Source organism: Gallus gallus, chromosome Z, assembly GCF_016699485.2.
Source record: "Gallus gallus isolate bGalGal1 chromosome Z, bGalGal1.mat.broiler.GRCg7b, whole genome shotgun sequence".
Classification (NCBI taxonomy): Eukaryota; Metazoa; Chordata; class Aves; order Galliformes; family Phasianidae; genus Gallus; species Gallus gallus.
This window is the reverse complement of record NC_052572.1, coordinates 17,286,081-17,308,868: the sequence shown is the minus strand read 5'-3', so window position 1 is coordinate 17,308,868 and position 22,788 is coordinate 17,286,081. Positions and strand designations below refer to the sequence as shown.

General features: G+C 40.4%; 2 protein-coding genes across 3 annotated transcripts in view; one reads left to right on the top strand and one right to left on the bottom strand.

Annotated features, from left to right (window-relative positions):
- The window catches only part of SKIV2L2 (Ski2 like RNA helicase 2), a 44,423-nt gene extending 39,549 nt beyond the window's left edge, over nucleotides 1–4,874 (bottom strand). For both annotated transcript variants that reach the window (XM_015277305.3, NM_001012944.2), the window contains exons 1-3: nucleotides 4,750–4,874; nucleotides 4,443–4,574; nucleotides 534–600 (exon numbers count right to left, since the gene is read on the bottom strand). In XM_015277305.3, coding sequence (XP_015132791.3) covers nucleotides 534–600; nucleotides 4,443–4,574; nucleotides 4,750–4,850 — 300 coding nt within the window. In that variant the 5' untranslated portion in view covers nucleotides 4,851–4,874. The remainder of the gene's footprint in view (nucleotides 1–533; nucleotides 601–4,442; nucleotides 4,575–4,749) is intronic.
- Nucleotides 4,875–4,990: 116 nt separating this feature from the next.
- The window catches only part of DHX29 (DExH-box helicase 29), a 28,620-nt gene continuing 10,822 nt past the window's right edge, over nucleotides 4,991–22,788 (top strand). The window contains exons 1-20 of the mRNA XM_015277570.4: nucleotides 4,991–5,208; nucleotides 6,870–6,949; nucleotides 7,713–7,826; nucleotides 8,378–8,507; nucleotides 8,894–9,036; nucleotides 9,469–9,594; nucleotides 10,033–10,159; nucleotides 10,439–10,600; nucleotides 11,225–11,390; nucleotides 12,488–12,611; nucleotides 13,014–13,610; nucleotides 14,363–14,506; nucleotides 15,972–16,148; nucleotides 16,912–17,052; nucleotides 18,154–18,298; nucleotides 18,519–18,639; nucleotides 19,356–19,440; nucleotides 20,449–20,537; nucleotides 21,475–21,603; nucleotides 22,437–22,512. Of these exons, the coding sequence (XP_015133056.2) occupies nucleotides 5,010–5,208; nucleotides 6,870–6,949; nucleotides 7,713–7,826; nucleotides 8,378–8,507; nucleotides 8,894–9,036; nucleotides 9,469–9,594; nucleotides 10,033–10,159; nucleotides 10,439–10,600; nucleotides 11,225–11,390; nucleotides 12,488–12,611; nucleotides 13,014–13,610; nucleotides 14,363–14,506; nucleotides 15,972–16,148; nucleotides 16,912–17,052; nucleotides 18,154–18,298; nucleotides 18,519–18,639; nucleotides 19,356–19,440; nucleotides 20,449–20,537; nucleotides 21,475–21,603; nucleotides 22,437–22,512 (3,075 nt within the window). The 5' untranslated portion in view covers nucleotides 4,991–5,009. The remainder of the gene's footprint in view (nucleotides 5,209–6,869; nucleotides 6,950–7,712; nucleotides 7,827–8,377; nucleotides 8,508–8,893; nucleotides 9,037–9,468; nucleotides 9,595–10,032; nucleotides 10,160–10,438; nucleotides 10,601–11,224; nucleotides 11,391–12,487; nucleotides 12,612–13,013; nucleotides 13,611–14,362; nucleotides 14,507–15,971; nucleotides 16,149–16,911; nucleotides 17,053–18,153; nucleotides 18,299–18,518; nucleotides 18,640–19,355; nucleotides 19,441–20,448; nucleotides 20,538–21,474; nucleotides 21,604–22,436; nucleotides 22,513–22,788) is intronic.

Genomic DNA, 22,788 nt, shown 5'->3' with positions numbered 1-22,788 from the left:
AGCTATGAATACCTAGGGCAGGAGATTAAAAACATACTAAAACTTATCTGAATTTCTGTTGTCCTGGTTCTACAAGCTCATGTTCCAGTGTGTCCTTCCTTCCTCTCACCATCTCTACCCACCTCTACCACCAACTATTTTTCTTACTTCTGATACTCCCTGCCACCTGACATGAAATGTGTCTGCTTTAGCTAGCTTGAAACATGAGCTTTTCAGGCCAAGATGCAGTCAGGGCTTCTGACCACCAGAGGTTATAGGCAATTACTCAGCTCATATTGATTTCACTCCCTTTCCAAGGAAAGTGTGTTTATACATGTAAAGTTCCCGTCCCTTGCCAATAACATTCTCTCACGTCAAACACTTAAGTTCTCTTCAGTTACTACATGATAATATGGACAACAATTTTAAGTGTGTTACCAAGTAATGCATAATCAGTACAACAATAAATATAAAGAATAGTTTAATACCGATAGTAACATATGCACTTCTACAATAAAGCCTAGACTTTCCATGTTCATTTGCACTGCACTCACCTCATGTGTGCAGCCTTCAACAGTTTCCACAGCTTGAACTTTCACATGTGGCATCAGGTCTGCCAGACTAAAAACACATAAGTTAGGATTGTCAGAAATGTATTTGAAAACTCTGTTTTCTTTATATATGGGAAAAAATTGAACTTCACCTCTACTTCAACTGTGACATAACAAAACCAAAAAGATGCAAAAACTTAAACTGGATAGTTGGTAGAAATTACTACCAGTACTAAGATTACTTGACAGTTAAATTTTACTACACTGTAACTATACTTTAGCTACCACATTTCCTGATTTTTAACACTTAAAAAAAACTGTATCACAAAACATCTTTTGGATCACGGAATCACAGAACGGCCTGGGTTGAAAAGGACCATAATCATCATCCAGTTTCAACCCCCCTGCTATGTGCAGGGTTGCCCACCACCAGACCAGGCTGCCCAGAGCCACATCCAGCCTGGCCTTGAATGCCTCCAGGGATGGGGCATCCACAACCTGCTTGGGCAACCTGTTCCGGTGTGTCACCACCCTCTGAGTGAAAAACTTCCTCCTAACATCTAACATAAATCTCCTCTGCCTTAGTTAAAAACCATTCCTCCTTGTCCTATCACTATCCAATCCTGTAAACAGCCATACCCCCTGCTGTTTACAAGCTCCCTTCAAGTACTGAAAGGCTACAATAAGACTTCCTCAGAGCCTTCTCTTCTCCAAGCTAAACAAGCCCAGTTCCCTCAATCGTTCTTCAAACAAGAGGTGCTGCAGCCCTCTGATCATCTTAGTGGCCCTCCTCAGGACCTGCTCCAAGAGTTTCACATCTTTCCTGTGCTGTGGGCCTCAGGCCTGAATGCAGTACTCCAGGTGGGGCCTCAAGAGAGCTGAGTAGAGAGGGACAATCGCCTCCTTCTCCCTGCTGACAACTCCTCTTTTAATGCAGCCCAAAATACAGTTGGCCTTCCAGGCTGCAAGCACGCACTGCTGGCTCATGTCCAGCTTCTTGTCCACCAGGACCCCCAAGTACTTTGCAGGATTGCTAAGTTCTTCCCCTAGACTGGGACAGCCACGGCCAAGCGCAACACCTTGCACATGACCTTGTTGAACCTCATTAGGTTCTCATGGACCCACTTCTCCAGCCTGTCCAGGTCCCTCTGAATGGCTTCCCGTTCTTCCAATGCATCGACTGCACCGCTCAGCTTGGTGTCATCTGCAAACTTGCTGAGGGTGCACTCGATGCCATCATCTATGTCACTGATAAAGATGTTGAAGAGCACCAGTCCCAAGACCGACCCCTGAGGGACACCACTTGTGACTGGCCTCCCCCTGACACAGAACCGTTGATCACAACCCTTTGGCTGCATCCAGCCAGCAAATTCTTAATCCACCAAACAGTCCATCCTTCAAATCCATACCTCTCCAATTTAGAGGGAAGGATGTGGTGAGGGACCACATCAAAGGCTTTGCAGAAGGCCACGTAGATGACGTCCACTGCCCTTCCCCTGTCCACCAAAGCAATGACTCCATCAAAGAAGGCCACCAGATTGGTCAGGCACGATCTGTCCTTGGTGAAGCCATGCTGGCTGTCTCGAATCACCTCTTTATCTTGTATGTGCCTTAACACAGATTCTAGAAGGATCTATTCTATGATCCCAAGCACAGAGGTGAGACTCACCAGCCTGTAGTTCCCTGGATCTTCCTTTCTCCCTTTCTTAAAAATAGGGGTAATGTTTCCCTTTTTCTAGTCACCGGGATCTTCACCGGACAGCCATGATTTTTCAAATATGATGGAGAGTGGCTCAGCAACCACATCAGCCATCTCTCCCAGAACCCTAGGATGGATATCATCCGACCTTGTGGACTTATATACGTTCAGTTTCATGAGGAGCTCTCAGACCTGTTCCACTGTTACAGTGGAATGGAATCCGCTCCCCACACCCACACCCAGAGATTCAAGCAGCCAGAAGTTTGCACTCCTGAAGCGCAGGGTCCTGACTCTGCTTTCTGCCAGGCCTGCATTCTTCAAGATCACAAACTCCACCAAGGCATGGTCACTACAGTCCAGGCTGCCTCCAATCTTAACCTCTCTAATGCTCTCCTCCACAACTGGCTAACAGTTAAAGAAATTAATTTCATGCACGGTTTTCTTGCTAAAGGTGAACATTTCCCCCCCTCAAAATGCAAAATGAAGACCTGCATTTATGCTACTAGTCATGCCTCTGAATATCAGCAGCCTGAAACAACTCCAGAAGTTGCCTTCAGACAAGATTCCTCTTTTTCTTTCCTCTTACCTCACAGCCACAAGCAGCTAGCATCTAATTATGTGAAATGATGGTCTTCTCAGACATTATTAATACACTTATTTATGGTAGATCACATGAGGAATGAGCGTGCGCACAGCCTGCACAGCTTCACCAGGGGAAGGTCATACCTAACCAGTACGATGACCTTCTATGATGGAGTGATGGCATTGGAGGACAAAGGGAAGGCGACCGATGACATTTACCTGGATTTGAGCAAGGCCTTTGACATGGTCCCCCACCACGTCCTTATCTCCAAATTGGAGAGATGTGGATTTGACAGGTAGATAAGAAATTGGTTGAAAGGCCACAAAGGGTGGTGATCAATGGTTCTATGTCCAGGTGAGGCTGGTGAGCAGTGTCCCACAGGGGACTATCCTGGGAGCAGTGCTCTGTTACACCTTTATCAAATGACATCAATGATGGAATTGAGTGCACCCTCAGCAAGTCTGCTGATGACATCAAGCTGAGTGGTGCAGTTGACACAATGGAAAGAAGGGATGCCATTCAGAGGGACCTCAGCAGACTCAAAAGGTGGGCCCAGGGGAATCTAATGAGGCTCTGCACAGCAAAGTGCAAGGTTTTGCACTTGGGCCGAAGGAATTCCAGGCATATATACTGACTAGGAGGAGCAATCCTTGAAAGTAGGCCTTGCAGAGAAGGACCTGGGGGTCCTGGTGGATGAAAAACTTCACATAAGCCAGCAGTGTGCTCTTGCAGCTTGGAAAGCAAATGGTATCCTGGGCTCCATCAGAAGATGGGTGGTCAACAGGGACAGGGAGGTGATTGTCCCTCTCTGCTCTGCCCTCATGAGGCCCCATCTGGAGTACCGCACTCAGGTCTGGGGAACCCAATGCAAGAAAGACAGAGCTGTTGGAGAGGGTCCAGAGGAGGACCACAATGAAGATGAGAGGGCTGGAGCACCTCCCCTACAAAGACGGGCTGCGGGAGCTGGACTTGTCCAGCCTAGAGAAGAAGAGGCTGCAGGGTGACCTAATTGCAGCCTTCCAGTACCTAAGAGAGCCTATAAACAGGAGGGAAGTCAACTCTTTACAAGGGTAGATAACAGCAGGACAAGCAGAAATTGTTGAAAAAGGGAAGATTTAGGCTGGATATCAGGGGAAATTCTTTACCAAAAGAGTGGTGAGGTGCTGGAACAGGCTGCCAAGAGAGGCTATGGATGCTCCATCCCTGGAGATGTTCAAGGCCAGGTTGGACAGGGCCCTGGGCAGCCTGGTCTAGTATTAGATATGGAGGTTGGCAGCCCTGTCTGTGGCAGGGTGGTTGCAGCTTGATGATCCTTGAGGTCCCTGCCAATCCAAGCCATTCTATGATTACCTTAGAGAGCTACTGTGGGTACTGTGGGCAAGTATACATTTCAGTGACACCACTAATGGTGAAACTGACTTAAAATGCTAACTCTGGGTCTACCTTCCATCCTTACAAGCACCTTTTGCTTACAGCGTTACTCCTTATTAGTGCATCCTCACATAAACACATTGGCTTTGTATCTGAATTCATACTCGAGCAAAGCTGTACACACTCACCCATCACAACAAATGTTCAGTTTAGCACTGTGCCCAGCTACAGTTCCTTACACAGCAAGCTGGGTACTTACTTATTATCTTCTGATGCGACATCTTCCAGTTTCGGCTTCTTTCCCGAAATCGCACCTTCTGTGCTGTCCACATCAGCGTCCCTTCTGGTCTTCCCCAGCCCAGCTGCCGACGGTTTGTCCTCCGGCGGCTTTCTGCGAACACAGAGGGCGCAGACCGCACCGCGCTCAGGGCGCAACCCGGGAACCCGCGCAGGAAAAGCCCCACGCGGGCAGCGTTTCCCCACCAAAGCTTCCCGATGAGCCCACCCCAGACGCCAGACACCCCAGGACCGGCCCAGCTCCCCCAGTCTCATCGCCGCCGTCTCACCCCAGCCTCCTGGCGGCCTCAGCTGCACCCGCTTTGCTCCTGGCGGTGGCTGCGTCACCCTCAAACACGCTGAAAAGCTCATCTCCAAACGCGTCCGCCATCTTGCCGTGCTCCCACAGCACCCCGCGCAGCGCGGCGCGACACAGCCCCTCCCGCCACTGCTCCGCGGGCGCCGCCAATGACAGAGGGAGGGCGGGAGGTACCCGGAGCCACCTCCTCACACGCTCTCCCGGCCGCTTCCGCTTCCGGTACGGGGTGTCATGGGCGGCCGCAACAAGAAGCACCGCGGCGGCAGCTCGGCTCATGCTGCCTCCACCGCCGCTGCGGCCACCGCCGCTGCTCGATCGCGAGCCGCTGCCGAGGCTGATGCTGCTGCTGCCGCCGCCGCCAATGAGGCGACGGGCAGCAGAGCGGCCCCGCGGCCGCCGCCCGCCTGCAAGGAGCCCCGCATCAAGCAAGGTAGCGGGGCCCAGCCGCGGGGAGGAGGGGCCCGGCCGGCGGCGGTGCGCGAGCATCGCGTTTGGATCTCTTCGTATGGTGGCTCTGTTAGGGGGAGGCGGGGCGGGAAGGAGCTGGTCTGAAGTGAGCGGGCCTGGAGAGAGCATAGCCCGGTGCCCGTCCTAGTGGAGCTGCCGGGCCTGCGCTGGGCCGCCCCATCCCGGGGTATTCCACGGCGGTGTTGTGGCTGCCTTCCGCTGAGGTGGTCACAGACAGCCCCCTCGGGACGCTGCCAGCCCTGCTTGTGTTGGCGTGGTGCTTTCCCCCTTTATGCACAGAGCCGAGTTAGCCTGGGTTGTGTCTTATTTTCGTGTGGTGTGACTTTCGAGGTGATATCAACTGCAGAGTGGGCAGCACCGCAGCTGGGCTATGGGAGCAGCAGGGCAGGCTGCTGGGAATGGCCCTGAGCTGGTAGCCCACAGCACTGCCTGCTTCTCTCAGCACATCAGATTTATCAGACACGGTTCTGATGCCTGGTAATGCCAGCAGCAGCCTGTACTGCTGTCTGTGAGAGAACCATGTAGTGGTCTGCTGGAGATTGCTGCCTGTTAACATGAAGTCCTGCAGTTCTTTCCACTATGCTGTGTTTTAGACTCTCTGAGCCTCTTAGTGCATGCCCTGTTTTCTCAAGTCTGGCTTCTGATGCCTTTCATGTCTCACATCTTCAATACCATAATTCTCTGTTCTCAGAAACTGAAGAGTGGTCAGGTGCTGCCCAGGGATGTGGTTGAGTCACCATCTCTGGAGCTGTTCAAGAAGTGTTTAGGTGTTGTACTAAGGGATTTAGTTTAATGGGGAAATATTGATGGCAGGTAGATGGTTGGACTGGATGATCTTGGCAGTCTGACCTGAATAATTCTGTGATTCTATCTCATTTATATGCTATGGTCTAAAGTCAGTTTAGGTGAAAAGTAAGTTAGCGTAACCCTAGTTCTGTACAGTTGCACAGAGTAGCAACAATTAGCTTGTTAGTGTTTTACTGCTGTCTGTAGCTCCTGAGCAGAGTTGACTACTATTTTCTGAAATGCCATTCCCTGCATCCAGTCCTGACCCAGCAGCAAACTGTCCTCGTGCACCTTTGCAGGCTATCCAGTGCTGGCATGCTGTCCTGCTTTCCTAGAGGCTGGAAGGCAACAGTACCTCCTACAGGACCTTACTCTGCCCACTGGTCTGCAGGGTGCTGGAAGCTGTGAGGGTATTTGGTTTATGTGTAGTTGCACAGTACTGGAAACACCGTATGCATTCCCAAAAAGGATGACATCCAACATCAAACTGTGCTGTGAGACAGAGGCCAAAAACAGATATCACTTAGGTAGAAACAGGTCAGGCATGCAGTGATACTTCCAGAGGCTACTCTTACATCCTCCTGCATCAATTGTAGCTGAGTAACCTAGCTAGGTACCATTTCTACTCAATATCCTCCTCAACTTCCTTCATTACTATTCCTTGGTAGAAAGTCTTCCTGTACTATTCATCTTACAGCCATTATGCGTGCGCATGTTATGGGCATAATAGTGTAATCCTTCTCTGCACTAACCTGCCACATGTTAGATCTGATTTAAAACTGTGAAGAATGTTCTCTGTGCTCTGCTCATGTAATTGATGGTTACTGCATTTTGCAGGTCCAAAAACTTACAGTTTTAGTTCACCAGTAGATTCCACTGCTGCTGTAGCTGCAAATCTGGATAAATCTATTCTCAAGGTGAGTATCTTTATGTGAAACAGCTTTATGTTTTATGGTACTATTTTACCTGAGAAATGTTTACTCACTGCTATGCAAATAAGCTATGTTCATGTATTAGACTTTGGTGCTTGAGCTGTTTGAGATTTTGAGTCTGCCTAGAGAGATATGGCAAACTAGTAGGGCAGAAGAACACCTGTATTTGTTTGAGTAACAAAAGGTATGTTACATGCAGGGCTATGAAGAACTGCATTTGAGTCTGTTGTGCATATGAATTTTTCTTCCTCAGTGAGGAAAAATACAGATTTTTATATGGTGGTCTCAGTGATAACTAAAGCTTCATTCATGTTTTAGGAATGCTAAGGATACTGGAATTACTATGTCTAGAATTGTGTAAGCGACATAAGGAAGTTAGTCTCAAAAGATTGTCTTAATGATCAAATTATTTTATATCAGTTCATTTATAAGCAGAGAAGAAAGGTCTTGTTCATTATAGTAGGTTATTTTTTCCTTACTCTGTAACAAAGGAAATAGTTTATGCCTTGGAGGTGTAAATAAGTGTTTCTTGATTGGGAACGAATTGTTCTATTTCAGGTAGAAGTGTACAGTTTAAAAATAAAAATAAAAATCTGTCCTTTTCACAAGAAAGTTTCTCCACATTTGTGGAGAACTGGAGAAGTATGTGTTTGGATGTCTGTATCTATTACTCTATTCATGAAGAGCATTGAAATGTCATTAAAACTTGTAATGTTTCACTTTGCATTGACTAATTCTCGTTATGCAGGTAATGATAAGCAGTAATTTGGAAAAAAGGATTATTGATGTAATCAATGACCATAAAAAACAAAACAATGACAAAGGAATGATTTCCAGAAGACTGACTACTAAGAAATTACAGGTAGAGTTTAAAATGGTGTCCTCTGACCTTGCTTATTTAGGCTGTTTGTTTTTTATCATTTATACTCCTGTGTGTAGTACCAAGCTAGTGTACCATGTTTTCCATTGATTTCATTAATAATTAGCCAGTGGAATCAGTTAGTGTGTTTATCAGAAAAGATGTCTCTGTGCTTTCAGTAACCACAATCACTTTTCAAATAGATAGCATAGCAGACTGTAATCTCAGTTCTTTTAACAGTTATGTTTCCTATTCTATTGGTTCTGTATCAGAGCTGGAAAATTGCAGATTTATACTTCCATCCAGCAAATATGTGCTCTGTACCAGGAATAGGAAGCGGCTTTATTTCTACATATGTGTGTATATTTACAATTAAAATTATTATAAGCTTTGTACTCAAAATGGGATTTTCTACTCTGTCATTTGATAAGTTAATTTATCCTTTTTATGTCCATTTGAAATAAATTATTTGGAAAGTGGGGAAATAGGAGGGTGAGCCTATATTAATTTAATAGTTCAAATACTAATAGTTTAAAACTTGCTTTTATTTGTAGGATGTATACATGGCTTTACAAAGGTTTTCTTTTAAGACTGAGCACATTGAAGATGCAATGAAAAATACTCTTTTATATGGTGGTGATCTTCATTCTGCACTTGACTGGCTTTGTTTAAACCTTCCTGATGGTAAGTATGGTGGCAGAGAACTGACTACAGTTTTTAATAGAACAATATGACCTGCTCTGGTGTGAGAATACTTGACAGTAGTAGTCAAATAGGTGGTTTCACGAAGACCAGTAGTCATAACAGTGTTCTTTTCCTAGTTGTACCGTTGGCTGTTTTTGTGACTTTTTAGAGTCTTCTAGACCTTTTCTTCCTAGTTGTAGAGTTCTTTGAAAGTCCAAAAACCAAATATTGACCTACCTAAGTGTTACAGCTCAACTTTTATTTCAGGCATACTGTTTTTGCTTTATGTTCTTATAGTTGGTACCCAACATGTTTTAAGTGACTATTTCAGTAGTCATTATTGACATAATCTGTGACCTGTTTTTTTTTTTTAATTTATTTTGAAGATGCCTTACCTGAAGGCTTTAGCCAGCAGTTTGAAGAGCAGCAACATAAACCTAGAGCAAAATTTTGTTCTCCAGTGTCACAACGTGAACCTCCACCTCGCTTAGCAGATAAGAAAAAGAAAGATAATAACCCTGAAACTAAGGTAATTGATGAAATTTATTTGTATGTGGTGGTAAGGGAGCACAAAACTTTCCAAAGCATGGAATTTGCAAGAACTTCAGCACTGATATGGCAGAATTCTGAAAATAGATTATGCTTAATAATTGTCTCATTATTTTAACTATAGTGGAGCAGTCATGTGAAAGTTAACTTTTTTCCATGTGAAGTCTTTTAAATTCGGTTGCTCATTGTTTGAGTTAACTAATTGTAAATCATAGCTTATTTTTTTACCTGGAATGGGTTCATTCTCTTCATGACATGAAAGATTGTGTACATCATGACATGACTTGTATTCATGTACACATGAATCTTTCAAGTTATAAGATAATATTAAACAGTAGTTTCTGTAATACTGAGATAAATGTCAGTGTTTTTGCTTACTGTTACTACTTGTAATTTTGGTTACTCTCCCTAGGAGACAAATATGAAGGAGCAGAAGGAAATGAGTATGAAGGAGTGGATTTTGCGGTACGCTGAGCAACAGAGTGATGAAGAGAAAAATGAATCTGTGAAAGAGACAGATGAAGAAAAGTTTGACCCAGTAAGATAGAATGTTTCATGAGAAGTCTTTCAAAAACTGTTAAGTCTAATACATCTGCAACTTGTGGATCTGTTAAAAGCTGCAGGTTGAATAGCTAGTCTACTTTTAAGTTATCTTAAGATTTTACATCATTGCAGGCAACTGAGTGGAAATATATTGGCAGTTTTCCTAAGTTGTTTTTCCTCTTTCTTTTTCGGATTGGGCTCAGAATATTGAATGCGTTTTGCTGGGAAGGAAGAATTCCTGAAATAAGTCTGAGTGAGATTAGGAAAGGGTCTGTAGAACTGAGAGGTTTCAACTATTAGTTAGTTACATAAATGAGGAACAACTAGGTTTTAAGCTTGATATAAAGAATATTGTGTAACTTCTACTGAACTTAAAAATAATTAAAAAAAAGCATATAATATTAAGCTTGTAATTAATAATTGTTTGAAATAGAATGAAAGGTATGTACATCTGGCTGCAAAGCTTTCAGAAGCAAAAGAACAAGCAAGCATCTCCAAGCAAGACAAAGACAAGCAGGGCCAGAAGGTGGCACAGGAGAAAATAAGAAGAATTCAACAAGGTAGAACCAAGCAAATTAATGTTTTATTTTGTGGCCTGTGTATCTGTTAGTTAAATAGGTTGCTCGAATGGATAAGATTAAATTCATTTCATCATGTTTCACACTGCTGTGTGAACTGCAGACTGTCCTGAACTTATCCTTTTCATGGGGATTAAATTAGAAAAAGTCAGTATCATCTCATTAATTTGAATTTTTGGGTTCTTAGGGTGAATTAATGTAATTAATTAAACACAAGTATTCAGCAATTGATGAGAATAAGTTATATTCTCTCTTTGACAGAAATGGCAATGCTTGAAGAGCATCCTGTCTTTGATCCAGCTATAAAGACATCAAACCAACAACAGAAGGAAAAGAAAAAAGCTACCCCACCTCAACCTCAAGAAACCACTTTGAATTTGAGTTTGCTTGAAAAACCTGATGGTACTGCAAAGGAAGAAAAAGGTTTGAAAGTTGTTCAGTACAAGCCTGGCACGTACAACAGATTTACAGTATTACTTTGCTAAGGATTATATGACATATCAGTCATATAATTGTGAAGTTCTGATGGTGGGGAAGGGCATGTGGGCTGTCTTGCTGACCTAGCTGATCTGATAGGCTCCGTTATTTATAGGCTGATAGGCTATTTATTTTTTTTAACTCTTGATGGCAAGCTATTTCTGGTATACTGCTATGTCTAAAATCTTGCATTTTTTCATTGCTGTGGGACTTGTGACTATTCCCATTAATTGACACCCTCTCGACTTTCTGCACTATATTCATTTTAAACCTTCAAACTATTACATTAGTTTTGGACAGAGCATTGGTAAATGCTCTTAAGTTACTGAACTACCAATGATGGCAAAATGAATATTGCAGTTAATTTCCTGCTAGATATCTCCTTTTGAAGAAGCCGGGATTTCTCTCAGGTATCAGCACTGGTATTCTATATTATAGACTTGTACAACACTTCAGAAAAATGTCCAGTTCAATAAAAACATGTTTGAATGAAAATTTAAAAATTATTATTGTAATAGAACTAAAATTAACTTCAGGAAACTTAAAATGTGTATCATTTTACTCTTGTAGCCAAAAAGAAAGAACCACTAGATATAAGAAATTTTGATTATAGTGCTCGAAGCTGGACTGGTAAATCACCAAAACAATTTTTGATTGACTGGTGCAGGAAGAATTTTCCCAAGAGCCCAAATCCTGCTTTTGAAAAGGTTCCAGTTGGAAGATACTGGAAATGTAGGTATGTATTTCCCATGATCTTTTCAGTTTTCCTTTTGGTTCATTTAAATATAGAAATGCTGGCTACTTATGTTTTGTCAGGTTGATCTGGATTTAAGTGGATAATAGGATGTTTGTCCAAAGTGATTTTTGTCTACCAGGGAGATATTTTTACACTGGATGGCTCTACAGAAGTAATTCTTAGGCTGGACACTATGGCAAAAATAAAACTGATTGATCCCTTAAAGAGGTTAGCTTATCAAGCTTCAAATTCTGTTCTGAAGCAAATTCTGGGAGATAATTTTGGACAACTGACTTCCAGAATTCTTGTTCAAAGGAATATGTCAAACCTTTGGTTTTAGTCATAAGAATTTTTTTTGTATTCTTCTTTTGGAATTTCTTTTAAAGTGGGAGTTAGAGAGTTGTGTGAAAGCTATCATTAATCTGTAACCAAAACATTCAGGTTCTTTTTGAATGTTAACCTATAATACAGTGCTATGAAGTACAATATTATCATATACAGAGAAGGTAAATGTGGCATTACAAATTAGCAGTACTTCTTGAAAGAACTGAGTAAAATGAAAATCCCATCTTTGTGCTGAAGGTAGAAGCTATGAACTGTGAAGCAAATGAAGTTTGAGTGTACTGTTCCTCTGAGACTATATTAAATTTGACTGCTATTTTTGCAGACCCAAATTTGTGTCTGGCATGTATCTGCTAGCAATCTGCTAAAATGTTAATATCTGTTTAAGTATCCTTTCAGTATTTAGTCTGTGCTAAGTAATTATACAAGCACTTAGTCCTTCTTCCAAAGCAACTGACCTTAATGGTTGTCTATATACATATAAATACCTTTGATATAAAGGAGATAAGGACAACATAAGAGCAGGGAGCACAGATTCTCTGCTGAAATCTCTTGAAACTTTTCTGCTATTCAGTCAAACATTATCAACTGTCTCTGATTATAAAAGGTTGCTGAGTAATAGTGAACTTGCTTAGTTTCTCTATTTTCACTCCTTTTTTTTTAAACAAACAAGAAAAACAACAAACATTAACACATATGCTGTTTATATAGCTAACAAAGATTAAGAGAAACGCCTGTATGAATCTGTCTTTAAGGGTCAGGGTTACCAAATCATCGGATGATGTAATGACGATGTGTCCTACAATTGTAACAGAAGACAGTATGCAAGCACAGCATTTAGCTGCTACTTTGGCACTCTATCATCTAACCAAGGGACAGGTAAGACACTAGTGGTTCTGTTTTCAGCATGAAATCTCTTTGCATTTTTACATTATAGTATCTTCAGTTAAATTCTAGAAAGTTTACTCAAATGCTACTCGTTACGTTATTTACTCAAGTTATACCTTAATTTGCTTTTATTGATAATCACACATGTCACAGCACACGGAAAGGAAGTTAATCTGAAGTAAAACTGTTCTCCCAGTGTTGTGAAGAACACAAGCTAGCTAAGACTATGCAGCACTGTTGATACCTATATTTCTATTTTCATATCTTGTTTTTAGAATAGCTCCCTACTTCATGTTTTATGATATTTTCTGCTGTTTAAGTTCATTTATGCGTAACATTAGCAATACTGTGAGTAGTATGCAGAGTAACTTTTTTGTTTTTTTTATCCTGAAGTCAGTTCATCAGTTGCTGCCTCCTACCTACCGAGATGTCTGGCTAGAGTGGAGTGATATTGAAAAGAAAAAGGAAGAAGAAAACAAAATAGAAACTAACAAGCCTCGTGATAACTTTATTGCTAAATTATTAAACAAACTAAAACAGCAGCAGCAGCTACAATCTGAAAAGCAGACAAAAGTATCTGAAGGTCCTGAAGATTCCTGGGAGAACCTAGTTTCTGATGAGGACTTCAACAATCTCTCACTTGAGACCGCAGACACAGATAATTTGGAACCTTCAAGGAATTTATTCAGGAAGCTGCAAAGTTCCTCCAGATACCAAAAATTTCTGAAAGAAAGACAGGAGTTACCTGTATTTAAGCACAGGCATTCAATTGTGGAAACTCTTAAAAAACATCGAGTAGTTGTTGTAGCTGGTGAAACAGGCAGTGGGAAGAGTACTCAGGTACCCCATTTCTTGTTAGAAGACTTGTTGCTGGATGAGGGAACAAGGAAATGTAATATTGTATGCACACAGCCCCGAAGAATCTCGGCAGTGAGCTTGGCCACAAGGGTTTGTGAAGAGCTGGGCTGTGAATCTGGACCTGGAGGAAAAGTAAGAAGTATCTTTATTCCTATTTCTAATTTTGATCAAATGTGGGGGGCTGGATGCTTGTTACAAAGTAAAAACATAATTTTTGATTATGTAAGGAGTAGTAAAGTGTATTTTTCTTCTGTTTGCTCTGTCTGCTGTTTTTTATAGATTGCCATCTGTAGACCTCTGGGTATGCATACATGATTTCTTAAAAAAAATAAAAGTGACTAAGAGGAAGTGTTTCATGATGGGGATTGTCACACTAGAGCAGATTGCTGTGGGAGGTCCCGTCTCCATCATGGGGAGACAACTGTGCTGGTTAAAGCTGAGCAATCACATCTGTCTTCAAGTCTGCCTCAGCTTTGAGGTCCCTTCCAAATAAGCTATAATTTCTTTTGTAGAAAAGCAAGGTCCTATCTGTTTTATGGTAGTCTTTGCGTGAAATTCCTAGAGGGGCTCCATAGTTATATTATAAAAATATTTTTGAGAACTGCCAAGAACCCTTAAAAAGAATACTGAGGTTAGCATCTCTTTAGTGCTCTGGAGAAATTTACTATCTTCTAATGTATGTTTTCCCTTTTATAACAAAGACAAATATGTATGGAAAAAACAATGTAGTAGTCCTTTAACATGCCAATTAGATAGTAATTTTTACAGTATCAGATTCTACAGTGCTTAAATTTAATTTTGAGTATCTGTTGCTTGTTTGCTATTTTAAGTTTGCTATTTTAAATTACTGCTATTTTTTAACAGTTTTTTTTTTTCTCTTAAAGAACTCTCTATGTGGATATCAAATTCGTATGGAGTCAAGAACTGGAGAAGCCACCAGACTACTGTACTGTACTACAGGTGTTTTGCTTCGAAAACTTCAAGAAGATGGTCTTCTCTCAAGTATATCTCATGTTATTGTAGATGAGGTTATCAGCTCTTTTTGTTCTACAGAAACTATAATTATCATGGGCCTAGATTTCTAACACCTTCCTATAGATGATATCTACAAGAAAGACCATAAGAAGGATCTGGGGATCTACGGGCCTATCAGCCTGATCTCAGTGCCAAGAAAGGTTATAGAACAGATCATCTGGAGTGAGATCATGCAGCATCTGTGGCACAGGTGGGGGATCAGGCCCAGTCAGAATGGGTTCATGAAAGGGAGGTCCTGCTTTACCAACCTGGTCTCCCTCTATGATTAAGTGACCTGCCTGGTAGATAAGGGAAAAGCTGTTGATGTAGTCTGCTTTGGCCTCAGCAAAGCCTTTGACATTGTCTCCCACAGTATTCTCCTGGAGAAGCTGATCGCCTGTGTCTTGGACAGGTATACTCCTTGCTGAGTAAGGAACTGGCTGGAGGGCCAGGCCTAGAAAGTGGTTGTGAATGGAGTCACATCCAGCTGGCGACTGGTCATGTGTGGTGTTCCCCAGCGGTCAGTACTGGGGCCTGTCCTGTTTAATATCATTATTGATGGCCTGGAACAGGGGACTGAGTGTACCATCAGTAAATAAGCAGGTGACAAATCCACGCTTCCTTCCATCTTGGTTGGCTAGGGGTAGGAAGGCCCTGGAGAAGGATCTGGACAGGCAGGGTCACTGAGGCTAATGGGAAGAAGTTCAACAAGACCAAGTTCCAGTTTCTGCACTTTGCCTGAAGCCCATAGCACTGTCTGGGCTTCTTGTGGCTAGAGTGGCTGGTAGGCTGTGGAAGAAATTGACCTAGGGGTGTTGCTCAATACTCAGCTAAACATGAGCCAATAGTGTGCCCAGGTGGCCAAGAGGGCAAATGGCATCCTGTCTTGTATCAGAGAAAGTGTTCTCAGCAGAAGCAGGAAAGTGATTGTTCCTCTGTATACTCAGCTCTGCTGAGGGTCACACCTCAAGTACTGTGTTTTGGTTTTGAGCCCTTCACTACAAGAAAGACATCAAGGCCCTGGAGCCTGCCTAGACAAGGGCAGTGGTTAGGGGGTCTGGAGCACAGGTTGTATGATGAATGGCTGAGTGAACTGAGATTGTTTAGTCTGGAGATGAGGAGGCTCAGGGGAGACTTTATCACTGTCTACAACTACCTGAAATGAGGTTGTGATGAATTGGGTGTTGGCGGCTTCTCCCTTGTGACTAGTAACAGGACTACAGGGAATGACCTCAAGTTGTGCAAGAGGAGATTTCTGTTGGACGTTAGGAAAATCTAAATCTTCTTCTCTGAAAGAGTGGTCAGACACTAAAATGGGCTGCTCAGGGATGTGGTGAAGTCATTCAAGAAATGTTCAGATGTTGTACTAAGGGACACGATTTAATGCAGAGAGATTGGTAGATGGATGGTTGGACTGGGTGATCTTGGAAGTGTTTTTGAACTTTGGTGGTTCTATGATATGTTTTTTTCTGCTTCTAGGTACATGAAAGAAGTGTCCATTCTGATTTCTTACTAGTTATCCTGAAAGAGATCTTGCATAAGCGTTCAGACCTGCATCTGATTTTGATGAGTGCTACTGTAGACAGTGAGAAGTTTTCCAGCTATTTCGCACACTGTCCCATTTTAAGAATCTCAGGGAGAAGTTACCCTGTTGAGGTAAGTGAATGTTTCTTTGATTATAAAAGGCACTGTATGTACCTATACAGCGTCTGCTTAGTTAGCATCTATAGTGAATGTAACTGTGTAATTTTTGTAAGAAAAATAGCTAAAGTGTGTATTTCGGTGAGTACTAGACCCTTTCCTTATTGAAAACTTAAAATTGTTTCAATGCTTTGAATTGTGATATTGTATGGTTTTAGTTTTTTTTTTTTAATGTTATCCCTCAATTAACAGAACAATAGGAGTTGGAAGGGACTTCTGAAGATTACCTAGTCCAAACCCCTTGCTAAAGCATGTTCCTTAGTGTAGATTGCGCAAGAAAGCATCCAGGAAGGTTTTGAATATGTCTAGAGAAAGAGGTGTAAAATCAGTTCTTGCTTGAAGGCAGTCACATCTTTATTTTTCTCTGTTCATCCTAGATAGCATGAAAAGGAGAGAGGTTGATTTCTCTGGTACTTTCTATATACACAAGCGGGTACTTCCTACATACACCAGTGCAATGACAAAGTTGTACATTTCTCATACTTGTTATAGGCTATGATAAATGCAGTGTTGATTATTACATGGGACATGTTAAACTGATTGGTTCTAAATTTAGTTCTCAAAAATCATGAGAAATTAAGCCATATTTGCCAAATCTATTACAGCATTAAAACAGGAAAGGACGCCCTGTTCAGCTTTGTATGTAAGCCTTAAAGAAAGAAGCTGCTGAATAGTTTTTGACACATCTTTTTATTTCTTTTCGGACTTTTCATTGAAGGTTTTCCATGTTGAAGATGTAATTGAAGCAACTGGCTATGTTCTGGAGAAAGACTCAGAATATTGTCAGAAATTCTTAGAGGAAGAGGAAGAAATAATGATAAATGTTACCACAAAAGGAGGAGGCACTACAAAGTATCAGGTAAAATAGGCATTTCTAGTTTCAGTTTTAGATTTTTATTTTATTACTTTCAAGTGCATTTAATAAATGTAATTGGATTGTGTAAAACCAAATGTTATTTCAGCAGTTGATTCAAGACAGACACAATGGCTCTTCTGCAGTGGAAATAAAGTATTTACTAAATATATCTCCTTATGTTTTTTCATCTCCCAATTCCTTTATAGCTGTCATGATTTTAATATATTTGACATTGAGTTCTGTTGTTTCTCTTGTGCAGACTCCCAGCTCTAGACCTGTAAGCAGCATCAGGGAAAAGCATTTGAGTTAGTTCTCCCAAAGAATTATTCTCACTAGTGAACTGAAAAAGAAATGACAAGGCCACATCCTCTCAAGATCCTCCAGCTTGGCATGCCAAATAAGATGATTTCTGTAAGACAGTAGAGCTTTTTGGATCAACAGGCTATGATTAATACTATAACCATTCTACAGTGACAGTTGCACATGCTCCTGAATTACAAGTCTTGAAGGAAAGAGGTTACAAATGTCTTTTGACTTCAGGCAACTTTAGTCTGTTCATGCCTGTCAGACAACTTGCTGTCTTGAGGTTTCTGCAGGTACACTTAGTTCGGTGTGATGATGCAGGTGTACCTATTCAGAATATGCTGCTGTTCTCTGTACATTTTGTCCAGAGTGATGGCTACACAGGGCATCACAGCAACATGTTTTAGTTGAAGTCAAAGTACTCTGAAGTGGTCCTCCATTTTTTTATTTGTGTTGAGACTGCAGCCCACGAGAATGTGGTGACAAGGTTCTTTCTAAAATGCTTTGATTAACAGTGAAATAACTTACAACAGTACCACCTAATGTAGAGGCCTGCTAAGTATGTATCACTGAGATATTTATAGGCAGTGCGTAGTTTGCAGAACAAACATCCTGTATAAATACACTGGTTATGTAGATGTCTTTGATTAAATCTAACTCTCATTGATGTCCATGTGAAGTTAGTAAATTGATTGTCACTTATCACAATATCTGCTTCAAGGGGCCTAAAGTGAGTGACAGATTGACATTCTTGTCTTGTTTTAACACACCAAATATGTGATCTTTTTTCTTCCTTTCTAGGAGTATGTCCCAGTCCAGTCTGGATCTGGCATTGATTTGTCTCCTTACTATCAAAAGTATAGTAGTAGGACCCAGCAAGCAGTCTTCTATATGAATCCTTACAAGATCAACCTTGAACTTATTTTGGAGTTGCTTGCATACTTAGGTACTTCTTAAGATGTTTGTGTACTTGTGACTGCCCTTTCTACTTACTTCCCAGTGTTTACTAGTAATAAGAATGCTTGTATTCATTTTTATATAAAATGTCCTGGAAAGGTAAATAAAAATAAACCACTGCAGGCCTCAAAATTATTTCCTGTTACTAGATGAAGCTGTTTGCAAGTACGTGATTGTCTTAACTATTTGTCTTTATTGTAACTTTCCAGATAGAAGTCCCCAGTTCAAGAACACTGAAGGTGCTGTGCTGATCTTTTTACCAGGCCTTGCTCATATCCAGCAGTTGTATGATCTCATTTCAACTGACAGAAGATTTAGCTTGTGTGATAGGTAATGTAGATATTCTCTATGAAATTAGCTGAGTAACTTGACTAATATATTCATCTTGATTTTTATGGCCTGCCATTCTTGAAAAGTGATGTTGATAATTGCACCTTTGAGCCTACTTTACACCTGCAATTATCTTTTTTTATTATGCAAAATAGAGAAGTGCTTAGGCATGGTACAGTTGAAACTTCTTTTATGGGTAAATAAAGGGTAGTGAAGCTATAACATAAGAAGAATGTTTGCTTTCAAGTTCTAAATATTCACAGGTGTACTTAAGTCAAAGTCTAGAAGAGAAGAAAGTATACATCTGTGTGACTCTTTTTGAAGACTTCTTTTACTTGTGCCAAAAGCTACATGTTTATAGTTATGTACAAAGCTGCAATGACAGTCCTTGTCTCAGAAGCATAAAGAACTCAGACTTGTAGACACCTAATTCCAATTTTTGCTATACTATTTGTGTAAATTTACCTGGAGTTCTACAGTAGTACTAGTACTTTTCCTGCACTATTGCTAAAGAAAAAATCTCTATGAACTAACAGTGTCTGCAGTAATATTCTTAACATTGTAGTAAAATACAGAAGAAGTTTTTCATGCCTAACCATACAAAGTTTTTACTCTTTCTAGTGTCCATTCTAGTTGCTTTCTCCAACTTGTCTCTCATTGTTCTGATCTTACTGTGTGGTAGTATACATATTGATTAATGTAATTTTTTATTTTAGGCACAGATTGATAGCACTGCATTCTGTTCTTTCAACGCAAGATCAAGCAGCTGCATTTACAGTACCTCCTCTTGGTGTTAGAAAGGTATGATATAGTTAAAAAGGCAAAGTAGTTCACTGAAAGAAATAATTTCTTAAAATTATATCACACAGAACCACATGACAACCAGTTGTTCCTAGAACTTTCTCACTAGAAAGAAACAGTTCTGTTTCTTTCAGCAGAGGTCCAGCAGAGGGCCACAAAGATGTTGAAGTTTGTGGAGCATCTCCTGTATGAGGAAAGGCTGAGTAACCTGGGTCTGTTCAGCCTGGGGAAAAGAAGACTGAGAAGGGATCTGATAAATGTTAATAAATATCTAAAGGGAGGTGGGAGGCAAATGGTGGTGTGTATCAACAGGGCAAAGAGTAATGGCCTAGAACTTGAACATAGGAAGTTCTGTACTAACTCATGGAAGAACTTCTGTATGGTAAGGGTGGTAGAACAGTAGAACAAGTTGCTGGGAGATTGTGGAGTCATCTTTATGGAGATATTCAAGTCTGGCTGGATGCCTACCTGTGCGACCTATTGTAGGGAACCTGCTTTAGCAGGGTTATTGGAATTGATGATCTCTTGAGGCCCTTTCCAATCACTGCAATTCTGTGATTCTAAGCTGGTACTGTGTAACAGATTGAATTTAGCATGCTGGAAAACCTTGACAGTAATTAGACAAACTCTTAAACCTAATGCTTTTTTAAAGAGCTTTTTTAATTAATTAATTGTTTTTCTATAATTTAACTACAATTATAACGTTTCAGAAATAGTATTTTGGTTACTGCCAGGCTAGTCATATTGGCTATTTTTACCATATAGTAGCTGCTAGTAATCTTGATGGATTATTAAAAAAAAAAAAAGTGTTTGTGAAATTCTCACAACTTTTGGTTCCTCATTAATTGCAGAAAATTGAATCATTTTCCAACTCATGTAGTTTTAATGCTGTTAGATTATTTAGGAAAATAATTCTGGGTAAGAAACTTAACAACGTTTTCAAAATACTGATTTCAGAGACGAAAACTGATTTTTCTTAATTATTTCATTTTTACTATTTTATTTCAGATTGTTTTGGCAACGAATATAGCAGAGACAGGTATTACAATACCAGATGTTGTCTTTGTAATTGATTCTGGCAGAACAAAAGAAAACAGGTGAGGGAATTTTTTTTTTCCCCTTCAATAACATGACTGATATTACTGCTAATGTTTGCAGGCTAGCACTGGGGGAGTTTTGTAGTATCCTTATTAACCTATAGATAAAAAACATACTAAGCTCATATAATGGGTTGCAATTCAGGTGCAAGATTGGGATGAAGTTTTGGATTTTCAAATGACACGAGGAATAAGTGAAGCTTTTTATGGATAAGAATCATCATGATTAAGTACTGGTTTAGAAGTAAAATCAATCATTCTCACACTATCCCAGATTTTGGGAGTTAATGTTTTTCTATCTTAAATTTGTAAATCTTTTTAAAGTATATGTGGGCATACAAGAAAGGTTATTCAGAGCAGCAGCTGTGAAGCAAAATAAACAGCATGAGAAGGCAAGGCTGAGAACAAAGGACATCTCTAGAAGAGAAAAGCAAGAGGAACAGCCCATGGCTCTTATTGGATAAGCAACTGTATGCACAGTTAAGGAGTGTTTGTGGAATACGTTGTTGATTTGTAAAGGCAGATGGGAAAGTTGTACAGGAGAATGGGAAAGCTAAAAAAAAAAAAAATTGTGAATGTATATGTTATGTGAGAACCTGTAATAAACAATCTGGATCGTTGACATCTGTGTCCATGCCTGGTTGCCACAAGTATGAACCAGTTTTAAACTGCTAGGGAGATGAACTTGATAAACTAATGCTACTGCTCTTTCCCAAATTTTGTTTGGGAAAGTTGTACACTTTTGTTCATCAGTTATATCCAAGGTTCTATGATACACAATTTCCCCCAGGTATGCTTAGTTTTCAAACTGAACATCATATTCTCAAGTGAGACTATATTTATTAGTATTTAATAGATGGCTATTTTTAGTCAATTGTTAAATATTCATCAAAATTTTAATTCTGAAATCTCAACTGGCACTTGTTTTATAATTAAGGTATCATGAAAGCAGTCAGATGAGTTCCTTGGAGGAGACTTTTGTTAGCAAAGCTAGTGCTTTGCAACGTCAAGGAAGAGCTGGTCGTGTTAGGGATGGATTCTGCTTCCGAATGTACACAAGAGACAGGTACTGTACACTTGTTTTAGTAAATGACAGAAATATCATTGTCTTTGTTCTGAGGAAAAACAGAGGTTTCATTGAAGTTTATTTTTGTTATGCAAACTGGAAAGTCAACTGTAAAAGTGCAAGTAAGTTGAAGATCTTCAATAAACTGTTAACTAATCTTAATTTTGGTTTTCCTTTTTATAGTAAATTGTATTCTATACATCTTTAATGTAAATGTTTTATAACATTTTTAAAAAGTGAAAGTAGAAGCATGTTGTTACAGGACTTTAGGAACTGTCTGCTGCCCTGTACCAAGTATATACAAATACTACCTCCTGAATACTGAATTTTTTTAATCTTGTCAGGCAGATCTGTGAGATTCTGAAATGGTTGCTACATGGATAAGAGAAAAAGTCAAATTACGTGGCAGGTGAAGCTAGTGTTATTGCAGGGGAATAACATATTTCCTGCTTCTCTGGAGCAGCAGGGCCCTTACCTTACTGTAACTTTACCTTAACCTAAATTTCAGTTGAAAGTATTCTGAAAGTGAATTCATCAGTGAAATGTGCATTTTAGCCACATGAAACTTCCATTTCAATTTGAGAGCACTGCATTTTAAGAATTTGTTTTGAAAATTGGATCTTTACTGCCTTTTCTGCATTTTCACTGCAGCTCTGCCTTCCAGGATACTACATGCCTTAATTTAATGAGCAGCTTATCCATGCATTAGAATACGTGACCTCGACATCCCCTAAGAGAGTATTCTTAAAGAGTGAGCATCTGAAACCTGAGGTTACAACTTGAATTCTAATGCTAAACTGCATATCCTTGATTCCTTATTTTTGATATTGCAGGTTTGAAAGTTTCATGGAGTATTCAGTTCCAGAAATATTACGTGTGCCTTTGGAGGAATTATGCCTTCATATTATGGTATGGTTTTAGTTCTGAAATTACCAACTTTGTTAGCTAAAAAGGGGCTTGCTAAGACTGCCTTAATTTGGCATAGTTAGCAGAGTTTCACCCTCCCTTGTATCATGGAGAATCCAGAGCATGCTGAATGAGAGAGAACTGCATCTGATGGTATTCCCCTTAACTTCTAATTAAGAACACAAATTCAGTTAAATATCCTTTGAACTGATATCTGCTGAAAGAAACAATTTCATGCCTATTTCTCTCATCTTGAGTAAGTGCATGGGAAAACTACTG